Raw genomic sequence first — 11,581 nt, 5'->3', positions numbered from 1 at the left:
TGAACTCCCAAGGTTGATAGGTGCCCATTATGCTACTGGAGATCAGTGGAAAAGTAACTCCAGAAAGAATGAACGGATGGAGCAAAAGCAAAAACAACACCCACTTGTGGATGTGACTGGTGATAGAATCAAGATCTGATGCTGTAAAGAGCAGTATTGCATAGGAACTTGGAATGTTAAGTCCATGAATCAAGGCAAACTGGAAGTGGTCAAACAGCAGATGGCAAGAATGAATGTCAACATTCTAGGAATCAGCAAACTAAAATGGACTAAAATGGGTGGATTTAACTCAGATGACCATTAGATTTCCTACTGTAGGCAGGAATCCCTTAGAAGAAATGGAATAGCCATCATAGTCAACAAAAGAGTCCAAAATGCAGTACTTGGATGCAATCTCGAAAACGACAGAATGATCTGTGTTCATTTCCAAGGCAAACCATTCAATATCACAATAATCCAAGTCTATGCCCCAACCAGTAATGCTGAAGAAGCTGAAGTTGAATGGTTCTATGAAGACCTACAAGATCTTTTAGAACTAACACCCAAAATAGATGTTCTTTTCATTATCGGGGACTGGAATGCAAAAGTAGGAAGTCAAGAAATACCTGGAGTAACAGGCAAAGTTGGGCTTGGAGTACAGAATGAAGTAGGGTAAAGGCTAATAGAGTTTTGCCAAGAGAACACACTGGTTGTAACAAACACCCTCTTCCAACAACACAAGAGAAAACTCTACACATGGACATCACCAGATGGTCAACACTGAAATCAAATTGATTATATTCTTTGCAGCCAAAGATGGAGAAGCTCTATACAGTCAGCAAAAACAAGACTGGGAGCTGACTGTGGCTCAGATCATCAACTCCTTATTGCCAAATTCAAACTTAAATTGAAGAAAGTGGGGAAAACCACTAGACCATTCAGATATGACCCAAATCAAATCGCTTACGATTATACAGTGGAAGTGACAAATAGATTTAGGGGAATAGATCTGATAGACAGAGTGCCTGATGAACTATGGATGGAGCTTTATGACACTGTACAGGAGACAGGGAGCAAGACCATCCCCAAGAAAAAGAAATGCAAAAAACAAAATGGCTGTCTGAGGAGGCCTTACAAATAGCTGTGAAAAGAAGAGAAGCGAAAAGCAAAGGAGAAAAGAAAAGATATACCCATTTGAATGCAGAGTTCCAAAGTATAGCAGGAGAGACAATAAAGCCTTCCTCAGTGATCAATGCAAAGAAATAGAGGAAAACATGAGAAGGGGAATGACTAGAGATCTCTTCAAGAAAATTAGAGATACAAGGGAACATTTCATGCAAAGATGGGCTTGATCAAGGACAGAAATGAAATGGACCTAACAGAATCAGAAGATAATAATAAGAAGTGGAAAGAATACACAGAAGATCTATACAAAAAAGATCTTCACAACACAGATAACCACTATGGTGTGATCACTCATCTAGAACCAGACATCCTGGAATGTAAAGTCAAGTGGGCCTTAGGAAGCATCACTACGAATAAAGCTAGTGGAGATGATGGATTGCAGCTAAGCTATTTCAAATTCTAAAACATGATTTTGTGAAAGTGCTGCCAGTAATATGCCAGCAAATTTGGAAAACTCAGCAGTGGCCACAGGACTGGAAATGGTCAGTTTTAATTCCAATCCCAAAGAAAGGTAATGCCAAAGAATGCTCAAACTATCTCACAATTGCACTCATCTCACACGCTAGTAAATTAATGCTCAAAATTCTCTAAGCCAGGCTTCAGCAATACCTGAACCGTGAACTTCCAGATGTTCAAGCTGGCTTTAGAAAAGGCAGAGGAACCAGAGATCAAATTACCAACATCAGCTGGATCATTGAAAACTCAAGAGAGTTCCAGAAAAACACCTATTTCTGCTTTATTGACTGTGCCAAAGCCTTTGACTGTGTAGATCACAATAAACTGTGGAAAATTCTGAAAGAGATGGAAATACTAGACCACTTGGTCTGCCTCTCGAGAAATCTGTATTCAGGTCAGGAAGCAACAGTAAGAACAGGACATGGAACAACAGACTGTTTCCAAATAGGAAAAGGAGTATGTCAAGGGTGTATATTGTCACCCAGCTTATTTAACTTCTATGCAGAGTACACGATGAGAAATGCTGGGCTGGAAGAAGCACAAGCCAGAATCAAGATTGCCGGAAGAAATATCAATAACCTCAGATATGCAGATGACACCACCCTTATGGCAGAAAGTGAAGAAGAACTAAAGAGCCTCTTGATGAAAGTGAAAGAAGAGAGTGAAAAAGTTGGCTTAAAGCTCAACATTCAGAAAACTAAGATCATGGCATCTGGTTCCAACGCATCATGGCAAATAGATGGGGAAACAGTGGAAACAGTGGCTGACTTTATTTCGGGGGCCTCTAAAATCACCGCAGATGGTATTGCAGCCATGAAATTAAAAGTACCTTGCTCCTTGGAAGGAAAGTTATGACCACCCTGAAAGTGAAAGTGATATTGCTCAGTCGTGTCTGACTCTTTGCAACCCCATGGATTGTAGCCTACAAGGCTCCTCCATCCATGGGATTCTCCAGGCAAGAATGCTGGAATGGGTTGCATTTCCTTCTCCAGGGGATCTGCCCAACCCAGGGATTGAACGCGGGTCTCCTGCATTTCAGGCAGATGCTTTACCCTCTGTGCCACCAAGGAAGCCTATGATCAGCCTAGACAGCATATTAAAATGCAGAGAATGAACACTATTTTGCCAACAAAGTTCTATACAGTCAAGGCTATGGTTTTTCCAGTGGTCATGTATGTAAGTGAGAGTTGGACTGTAAAGAAGGGTGAGCCCCAAGGAATTGATGCTTTTGAACTGTGGTGTTGGAGAAGACTCTTGAGAGTCCCTTGGACTGCAAGGAGATCCAACCAATCCATCCTAAAGGAGATCAGTCCTGGGTGTTCATTAGAAGGACTGATGTTGAAGCTGAAACGCCAATACTTTGGCCACGTGATGCGAAGAGCTGACTAATTTGAAAAGTCCTTGATGCTGGGAAAGACTGAGGGCAGGAGGAGAAGGGTACAACAGAGGATGAGATGGTTTGATGATATCACCAACCCAATGGACATGAGTTTGAGTAAACTCCGGGAGTTGGTGATGGACAGGGAGGCCTGGCGTGCTGCTGTCCATGGGGCCACAAAGAGTTGGACACACTAAGCGACTAAACTGAACTGAAAATGAATCATGGCTAGGAGGAGTCTTGCCTTTTGCAAAATGGGATTAGGCATCAAATTTATTTTGCAATAAATTCAGATTTAAAAGACAGAAAATAGCACCAAAGCTCCCTTATATATTAATATTTTACTCCACTTCCTATAAGTGCAACTTCTTATCTATAAGCATAGAACATTATTAAAACTAAATAATTGGGTTGTGCATGTGTGCTAAGTCACTTCAGTTCTCTTCTTTTTAATGGTGAGAAAATAAACTCAAACATTGAGAGTTCTAATGAATATTAAGAAAAAGTGCTCTGATGGAAATTGTTACATTTGCTTATACATTCCTTGTACAAGAAGATAGAAAATAAATGGGTAGATTAATACTATATTAATTCTTACTAGTGTAGAGGTATAATAAGAACTTATGGAGAATATTTATTATAGCAAGGTTTCAATAGTGCAAATGTGCTTAAGTCCACAAACCCCAAAGTTCACAAAATTCTGAAATAATTTATACACACATACACATGTATATATATAAATATATAAGAATATAATTATAAAAACAGTGAAAAACATTTCAAAATATCATTAATACATTAGAAATTTTGAGAACTGTCTGGGTGAAAAAAGCATATGTTTAAATTGTCTAAAAATGTCAAGGAGATGCTATCAGATTTTAGGCAGAAAAAGGCATGCCAGGATATTTCCATGGAGTATTTGATGAGTTCCAGACTAACCATTAGCAAATTAAAAGAAAATAATGGGCTATGGATCAATCACCCGTGTTGTTAGTTAAAGATGATTCATGTTTAGGTATTGGGGTCTTACAGAAATATCAAGTCCATATTTGTAGTAACTTTGAAATTTAGTCCAAAAAGCATATTAAATATTAAAGTATGAACTTTACAATGAAGTTATAATGTCTATGCCCCAAATATAATAGATCAGCATACATAATGTAATAAACATAGGAGATACAAAGGTAAATAGAAACACACTAGATGGAAGAGACTTTATCCTCACAGAAGGGTTGTTTTAATACTCTGTGCTGCTGTATTGGAAGAAATCATTTTTTAGAATTGCTTGATGATAACTTGTATTTAGCTCTTGACTGATGCCCAAAGGGAAAGCTCTTCAGTGATTATTAAATCTAAATTTTGGAATTTTTATTCACTGTCATTCCAGTTTATGTGACATCAGATCACTCATGCCCAGAAAATTTTCAGGGCATGCAAATATAAAGAAGATTGTGAATCAATTGAGGTCAAAATGGAATAGATGGAGACTAAAACCTGAAGTAAGCAAAAGTTGAATATGGTAGTGGATGCAGAGATATAAGAATATTAATAATTGTGTTATAAGTTTCAATTTAAGGTTCAGGTCATGCATTTCTTTACAATTAAAATTTACTTGAGAAGCATTTCTTGACCAAGTTCTTAAAGGACTGCTTTACCTGCTGGTTCCTTAAGGAGTAAATGAAAGGATTTAGCATTGGAGCAACAGAGGTATTAAGCACTGCTATACCCTTAGTTAAAGCCACTCCTTCTTTGGCTGAAGTTTTGACATACATGAAAATGCAACTTCCATAAGAAATGGAAACAACAACCATGTGTGAAGAACAAGTGGAAAATGCTTTTTTCCTTTGCTCAGGAGAGGGGATCCTCAGAATTGTTTTAAGGATGAATACATAGGAAAGAATCACTATTGTTAGGGTTACCATGAGTGTGAATGCTGCCAGGAAAAATGCCATGAGCTCTAGGAAGGCTGTGTCTGTGCAGGAGATCAGTAGCATGGGGGAAGAGTCACAGGTGAAGTGGTCAATGATGTTGGAATCACAGAAATCCAATTGAAGTCCCATGATCACAGGTGGGAAGATAATAAGAAACCCAGCCAGCCAAGAACTAATGACAAGCTGGTTGCAGATTCTACTATTCATTATTGTTGTGTAATTCAGTGGCTTGCAGATAGCCACATAACGATCATAGGACATGACAGTCAAAAGGAAAAATTCTGTTGAACCAAGGAGTATGAAGAAAAACACTTGAGCCAAGCAAGAATTATAGGAAATGGTCATATCCCTTGTTACAATGCTGACCAGAAATCTAGGAATACAAACTGTTGTGAATGAGATTTCTAGGAAGGAGAAATTCCTAAGGAAGAAATACATGGGTGTTTTGAGGTTTGAGTCTACCAGAGTAAGGGTGATAATTGTCAAGTTTCCACTTATACTCAGTATGTATGTGCAAAATAGAAATAGAAAAATCAAAACATTTAGTTCTGGATCATCTGTTAATCCCAGAAGAATGAACTCTTTCACAGAGGTGTGATTTTTCATTTCTTATTACTGACTTATTCCAAGTCTATAAATGCAAAAAGAAGCAAGATTTAGAGAGTACGGTTTTACGGATCTTACCTTTTTAAAAATCACTTCTGCTGGTTTAAGAAATGTGTGCATGTGTGTGTGCTTTGTCACTCAGTCATGTCCCACTCTAGTGACCCCATGGACTATAGCCCACCAGGCACCTCTGTCCATGGAGATTATCCTGGCAAGAATACTGGAGTGGGTTGCCATGCCCTCCTTCAGGAGATCTTCCCAACCCAGAGATTGCACCCAGGTCTCCCACGTTGCGGGCAGATTCTTTACTTTCTGAACCCCAGGGATACACAAGAATATGGAGTGGGTAGCCTATCACTTCTCCAGGGGAACTGCCTGATCCAGAAATTGAACTGAGGTCTCCTGAATTGCAGGTGGATCTTTACCAGCTGAGCTACCAGGGAGGCCCAAATATATGTATAAAAATAATGGAGAAGTAAATTAGACATCAAATTTTACTGAATTTTGAAAATATATCTAAGCCATGAGAAGAAAACTTACATCTTCTAGATCACCAGCCTTTTCATATTGAGTAAGTCACTTGATAGGACTAACAATCACATTTGTATAAGAAAAATATACCTATCACATGTGTTTCAGTTTCTTTTCAGAGTTTCATCATATGTGTAAAAAATTAGGTAGAACATTATAAAATATTCTAATCCTGAATCACCGTATGGTCTAATGACTTTTCTGAAAATAAAACATTTTGAAATTTGTCTTTTTAGCAAGTTATATGTTTAAATATTTAATGTCATTCTTGCCTATATAGAAAATTAATAACTTAACAAAAGGATCAGAGCCATAAAAATTAATATGCATATACTCCTAGATAAGCTGAGAAGTTAAAGTTTTTCTTTTGAGTTAAATAACAATCTATTACTTTTTAGAAGAGATTCTTACAAGCAAAGTTAGTTGATCTAAGTATAAACTCATTAGAAAATGAGAAAAATAAATGAGATGAGATAAGAAAAATACACTTACAATTATATAATCCTATGTGGTAACAATTTGACTGTTCAAAACCAAGTAATCTGTTGCTTTAATTTGAGTGTCAGTATGGAATTTTACTTATGGAGTATTTCATAGACTTTCCAACTTGTTTCTGCCTTTGATTTTTCTATGCAATAACATACCTATATAGAGTGTAGGTGGATTTTGGCAATATGATCCTGGCTGCGTAGTGTGAGATGGACATATTGAAGGATAAATCCAGTAGAAAGTTTATTCCTGAAATTGACGAGGTTCTAATAGAAAAGTGACATAGTCCCAGTTGCTGGTAGAAGGTGTTACAGCCTCAAGACAAGCAAAGAGTTCAAGAAGTCCCTCAGGAAAGGATTGATGACACAGTGGCAGAGCCTCCGTGGCAGTCCCACATAATCAATTCATGTTGAGTCTGAAAGGCTGAGACTTGGGTAGTATTGCAATATTTTTTTTATTGAGTAACAGTGTCTCTGATATTAGTTTGTTGTTTAAGAGGAAAGCTAGAAGTGCTAGAAATGGGAGATGGTAGCAGCTAAACAAAACTTTGTCCTAAGTGTTTAAATCGTTGCACAGTAGAACCAATCAGAGACCAAGCTTTCCTGAAATGTGGGTCAGACTCAAAGAACTAAAGAGATAACAGAAAAAGGAAAAGGAAAAGAAGAAAGTGGAATTAGAGCAGTAGTTACTTTGGTAAAACAGGCAAATAAAGTTATATCTTTTGCTGGTTAATAAAGTGAAGCTCCTAGTTCCTAAAGAGAGAGCTCAAATTTTCTGAGTGAAAATCAAAAAATAGAAGTTCTGGAAAAGAGATGCAATGCATGAAAAAATGCACTTGGAACTATTCCACATTTCGCCATCTAAGGCCAGGCATTTAGTACCTCGTTTCCCAAAATTTTCATAAAAGTAGCAGTGGCCAACCTTAGATGCAAGGAAAATCTAGCAACGTAATATCTTACTCGGCTCTCAGTAACCTTTGTGAAAGAAGGATGGTTTATAATTTTTGCTTTCACTTGTTTACCTTCCAGGGGTGAAGGCTAGATTGTCTAACTACTGTTTCCAAAACAAACAGACTGGTTTTTATCTGTGTGTTTTTTTTTTCTCCTCAAAATAGCCACAGGGGGTTGTTGCAGTGAAACAGAATTCAAATGTCTCTGGAGAGGGATGGTGCTTATTAGTTCAATCTAAATTTAGCTGAATAATTTTAATTAGGTGTCCTTGGGAAATAATTTTTAAAAAAATTTTAAATGTCAGAGGACAACTGCAAAAAGCAACAGCTAGGAAGTAACAATCTTTGAAATTTTGGATTTTGTATTGTCAGTGTTGTTTTGTTTTTGCTTGATATAAATGTCTGCTGAAGTAGTGTATTTCAATTAATGTAAACTTGTGAAGAAGCAGAAAATAGCAAGAGGAAAGGGCAACCAGGAGACTCAATGCGCTGTTCAAATGTTTTGTTATAAAGTTATTCAAGATTCCTTTACATGGCTGATTAATGTATCAGTCTCATGTGTTAATTTTTTTCAATTCAGTGTGAGTTCATGGATATTTATTTTATACCTTGAATTATAACCATTGCTAATTTATCTTGTTGCTAGATTTTTTCTCAGCTTCAGCCATTGGGAGCCCTTTCAATGGGCTGCTACTTTTTTTGACCTACTGCTATCATGGTGCTTAAAAAAAAAAAAAAAAGCTCTTCTTTATTTTCTGGAATTATAAGATGCTTCAGGATCATCATGTATATTCTTTACCACAGCCCTCAGTTATTTCTTCAATGATACCTGGATTCTTTAGGATTGAAGTGTTAGTCACTCAGTGCTGTCCAACTCTCTGTGATCACATGACTGTAGTCCACCAACTTCCTCTGTCCATGGAATTCTCCAGGCAAGAATACTGGAGTGAGTTGCCATAGAAACCAGGATCTCAGCTCTGGGTGTGTTCATTGCCGTCCTGGTGCCATTGATTCTAGGTCCTCTAACAGGACAGAACCAGGAAAAACATATGAGACTGTGAACCTGTGTATCAATACATATGTATAATATTTATGTTACCTTCTGGATTTATACTAAACTAAAACCTATACTGCTATCTTCATTACCAGATACATTATGATAACTTCAGGTCTTCTTCTCTGTAAGCTCCCACTGCAAAAGTAAGATTCCTGGAACCCACCATCCATTTACTTCAATCTTCAATTCCTGTGTACTTATATAACATTATCAAAATTATTGACCTACACAATGATGGCAAAACCCTTTATTAACGAGATTGTAAAACTAGTTATGTACATTTTCTTTGTTTTTAGCCTTACAAATTTCAATCATTTTTGAAGCTTCTTAGGTCAGCAACCTTTCAGCCCTACCTGGCTCAGTGCAATTACCACAGACATTTAAGATACAGTTATTTTGGGAGTCATATTCTGCATTCTAGTCGGTGATTCCCAAACCTCTTAAGTGATTTTTTTAAACATTTATATAAATTAAGTTTTGTCAAACTGTAAGGAAGCATAGGCTTCCTGTGTGCTGTTTTGGATCTGTCAGGAATCCTCTGGTCCTTACTAATTCCTGAATATTCAGGAATTAAGAGGAGAGGCATGCCTTTCCCTGGGCTGAGGAATCCAGACATTTCCTTCGTTAGTTTTTCAATACGGTGATAAGTACCCTTTTCCTTCTTATGAACTATATGGTAAAAATTGATTGTTTAGAACTCTCTCTCTTTAATAGGGATCGCCTTATGTTTTGTAAGTCTGGAATTTTAATATTTATCTTTGCTGAGAATAACTACCTTGTAAGACAGTATATATGCCCACATCATGTTGATTAAAACACCTTTGCTCCATCAGAGCTTGGGTCCTCTTGTCTTTCTTTCTTTCTCTCTCTGTCTATTTCTGGCTGATTCCCTGGAGCATGAAAGCCAGGGAATATTAGCTTCTTTCCTTCTTTCACTCTCTAATTGTAGACCCCGGATCACCAGATTCTGGTCCATTAAAGGACAAACACCAAACTCCACCCCCCGACCCCAACCCTTTCTAAAAAAAAAAAAAAAACCCTTTTTGGCTACAGTGTGTCTTCATTTCTGCAGGAGGGCTTTCTCTAGTTGTGATGAGAGAATCACCCTCTTAGTTGTGTGCGCAGGCTCCTCATTGCAGTGGCTTATTTGTGGAGCACAGGCTCTAGGTCAGGGGCTCAGTAGTTGTGATGCACGGGCTTAGTTGCTTCGTGGCACGCAGATCCTTTCAGACCAGCGTCAAATAGGTGTTCTCTACATTGGCAGTTGAATTGTTAACCACTGAACCACCAGGGAAGCTCAAGCTTTACTCTTTGGAATTAATTTTCTATGAATTTTGACAAATGCATAGGACCATGACTTCATCATGACAATATTAAACAAAACAGTTTGTTTGCCTTAAAGTCCCCATTCATGTCACCTATGTAGTCCTCTTTGTTTCTCAACAATCCCTGACAGCCATTGATCATTTTACATCATATATTGTTTTGGCTTTTCTAGAATATCATATAACTGAAATCATACAGTATGTTGCCTTTTCAAACTGATTTCATTCAATTAGAAATGTTGATTTATGGTTCACCCATGTCTTTTCACAGTTTGATAACTCATTACTTTCTTTCATTGAATATATAGATGAACCACTTTTTTTTTTTTTCCATCCATTTCCATATGTAGGAGCATCTTGAATACTTCTAGTTTTTGATGATTATAAATGAAGCTGCTAGGAACTATTTGAATTCAGTTTTTGTATAGATTTGAGTTTTCAAATCAATTGGGTAAGTATCTGGAACTACAATTACTGGATCATGTGGAAGACCATACTTAGATTCTTCTATTCTTTTTGACACTTGGCTTTTGGGATATCAGTTCCCCTCTGGGGACTTCTGAGCTCTTCCAAAGAAGAGCAATGCCACGGCCGTGAAAGCCCAGAATCTTAACCACTCCACCAGGTGACTCAGAAGCTCCCTATACCTTAAAAAAAAAAATATATATATATATATATATATACACATATATACATATATATATACACACATATATTTAATTGGAGGATAATTGCTTTGCAATATTGTGTTGGTTTCTTCCATACGTGAGTCAGGCATAGGTATAGTTTTTTTTAAGAAACTGAGAAATGCCTCCCAAAGTGACTATATAATTTCGTGTTACCATTAGCAGTGAATGAAAATATAAGACTTCCTATTACCTGCATTATCTCTAGCAATTGGTGTTGTTAATGTCTTACAGTTAGGTCATAATACATGCATAAAGATAGCTCGTTACTGATAAAATTTATAATTATCTAAGACAGTGATGCCTAAATCTTTTCATTCTAATCCCTTAGATTCAAGGAATTAGATCTGATAGACAGAGTGCCTGAAGAACTTGGACTGAGGTTCCTAACATAGTATACAAGTCAGTGACCAAAACCATATCAAAGGAAAAAAAAAAATTCAAAAGGAGAGTGGTTGGTTGTATGAGGAGGCTTTACAAATAGCTGAGAAAAGAAGAAAAATAAAAAGCCAGGGAGAAAAGAAAAGATATACCAAACTGAATGCAGAGTTCCAGAGAAAAGCAAAGAAAGAAAAGAAGACCTCCTTAAATGAACAATGCAGAGAAGTAGAGGAAAATAAAAGAATGGGGATGACTAGAGATCTCTTCAAGAAAATTGGAGAGATCAAGGGAATATTTCAAGCAAAGACAGACACGATAAAGGACAGAAATGGTAAGGACCTAACCAAAGCAGGAGAGATTAAGAAGAGGTGGCAAGAATACACAGAAGAAATATACAAAAAAATGTCTTAACGATGTCCTAAAATTACCATGAAGATGTGGTCACTCACCTAGAGCCAGACATCCTGGAGTGTGAAGTCAAGTGGGCCTTAGGAATTATTACTATGAAGTAAACTAGTGGAAATGATGGAATTCCAGTTGAGCTATTACAGATCCTAAATGATGACCCTGTTAAAAGGCTGCACTCAATATGTCAGAAAATTTGGAAAATTCAATAGTGACCATAGGA

At 37.2% G+C, this 11,581-nt stretch overlaps 1 protein-coding gene across 1 annotated transcript; it reads right to left on the bottom strand.

Moving 5' to 3' along the window:
* Nucleotides 1-4,599: 4,599 nt before the first annotated feature.
* On the bottom strand, nt 4,600-5,535 carry LOC122680398 (olfactory receptor 6C65-like). The gene has a single exon (XM_043881722.1). It carries the CDS (start codon nt 5,533-5,535, stop codon nt 4,600-4,602), a length of 936 nt encoding a protein of 311 aa, XP_043737657.1.
* Between the last annotated feature and the right edge of the window lie 6,046 nt (nt 5,536-11,581).

This window comes from Cervus elaphus, chromosome 22 (genome assembly GCF_910594005.1).
Source record: "Cervus elaphus chromosome 22, mCerEla1.1, whole genome shotgun sequence".
In the NCBI taxonomy this organism is placed as follows: domain Eukaryota; kingdom Metazoa; phylum Chordata; class Mammalia; order Artiodactyla; family Cervidae; genus Cervus; species Cervus elaphus.
The sequence above is the reverse complement of the archived record's forward strand: the minus strand, read 5'-3'. Positions and strand labels throughout refer to the sequence as shown.

Excerpts from the sequence above, each read along its gene's own strand:
- LOC122680398 (XM_043881722.1), bottom strand. The coding sequence starts at position 5,535 with ATGAAAAATCACACCTCTGTGAAAGAGTTCATTCTTCTGGGATTAACA.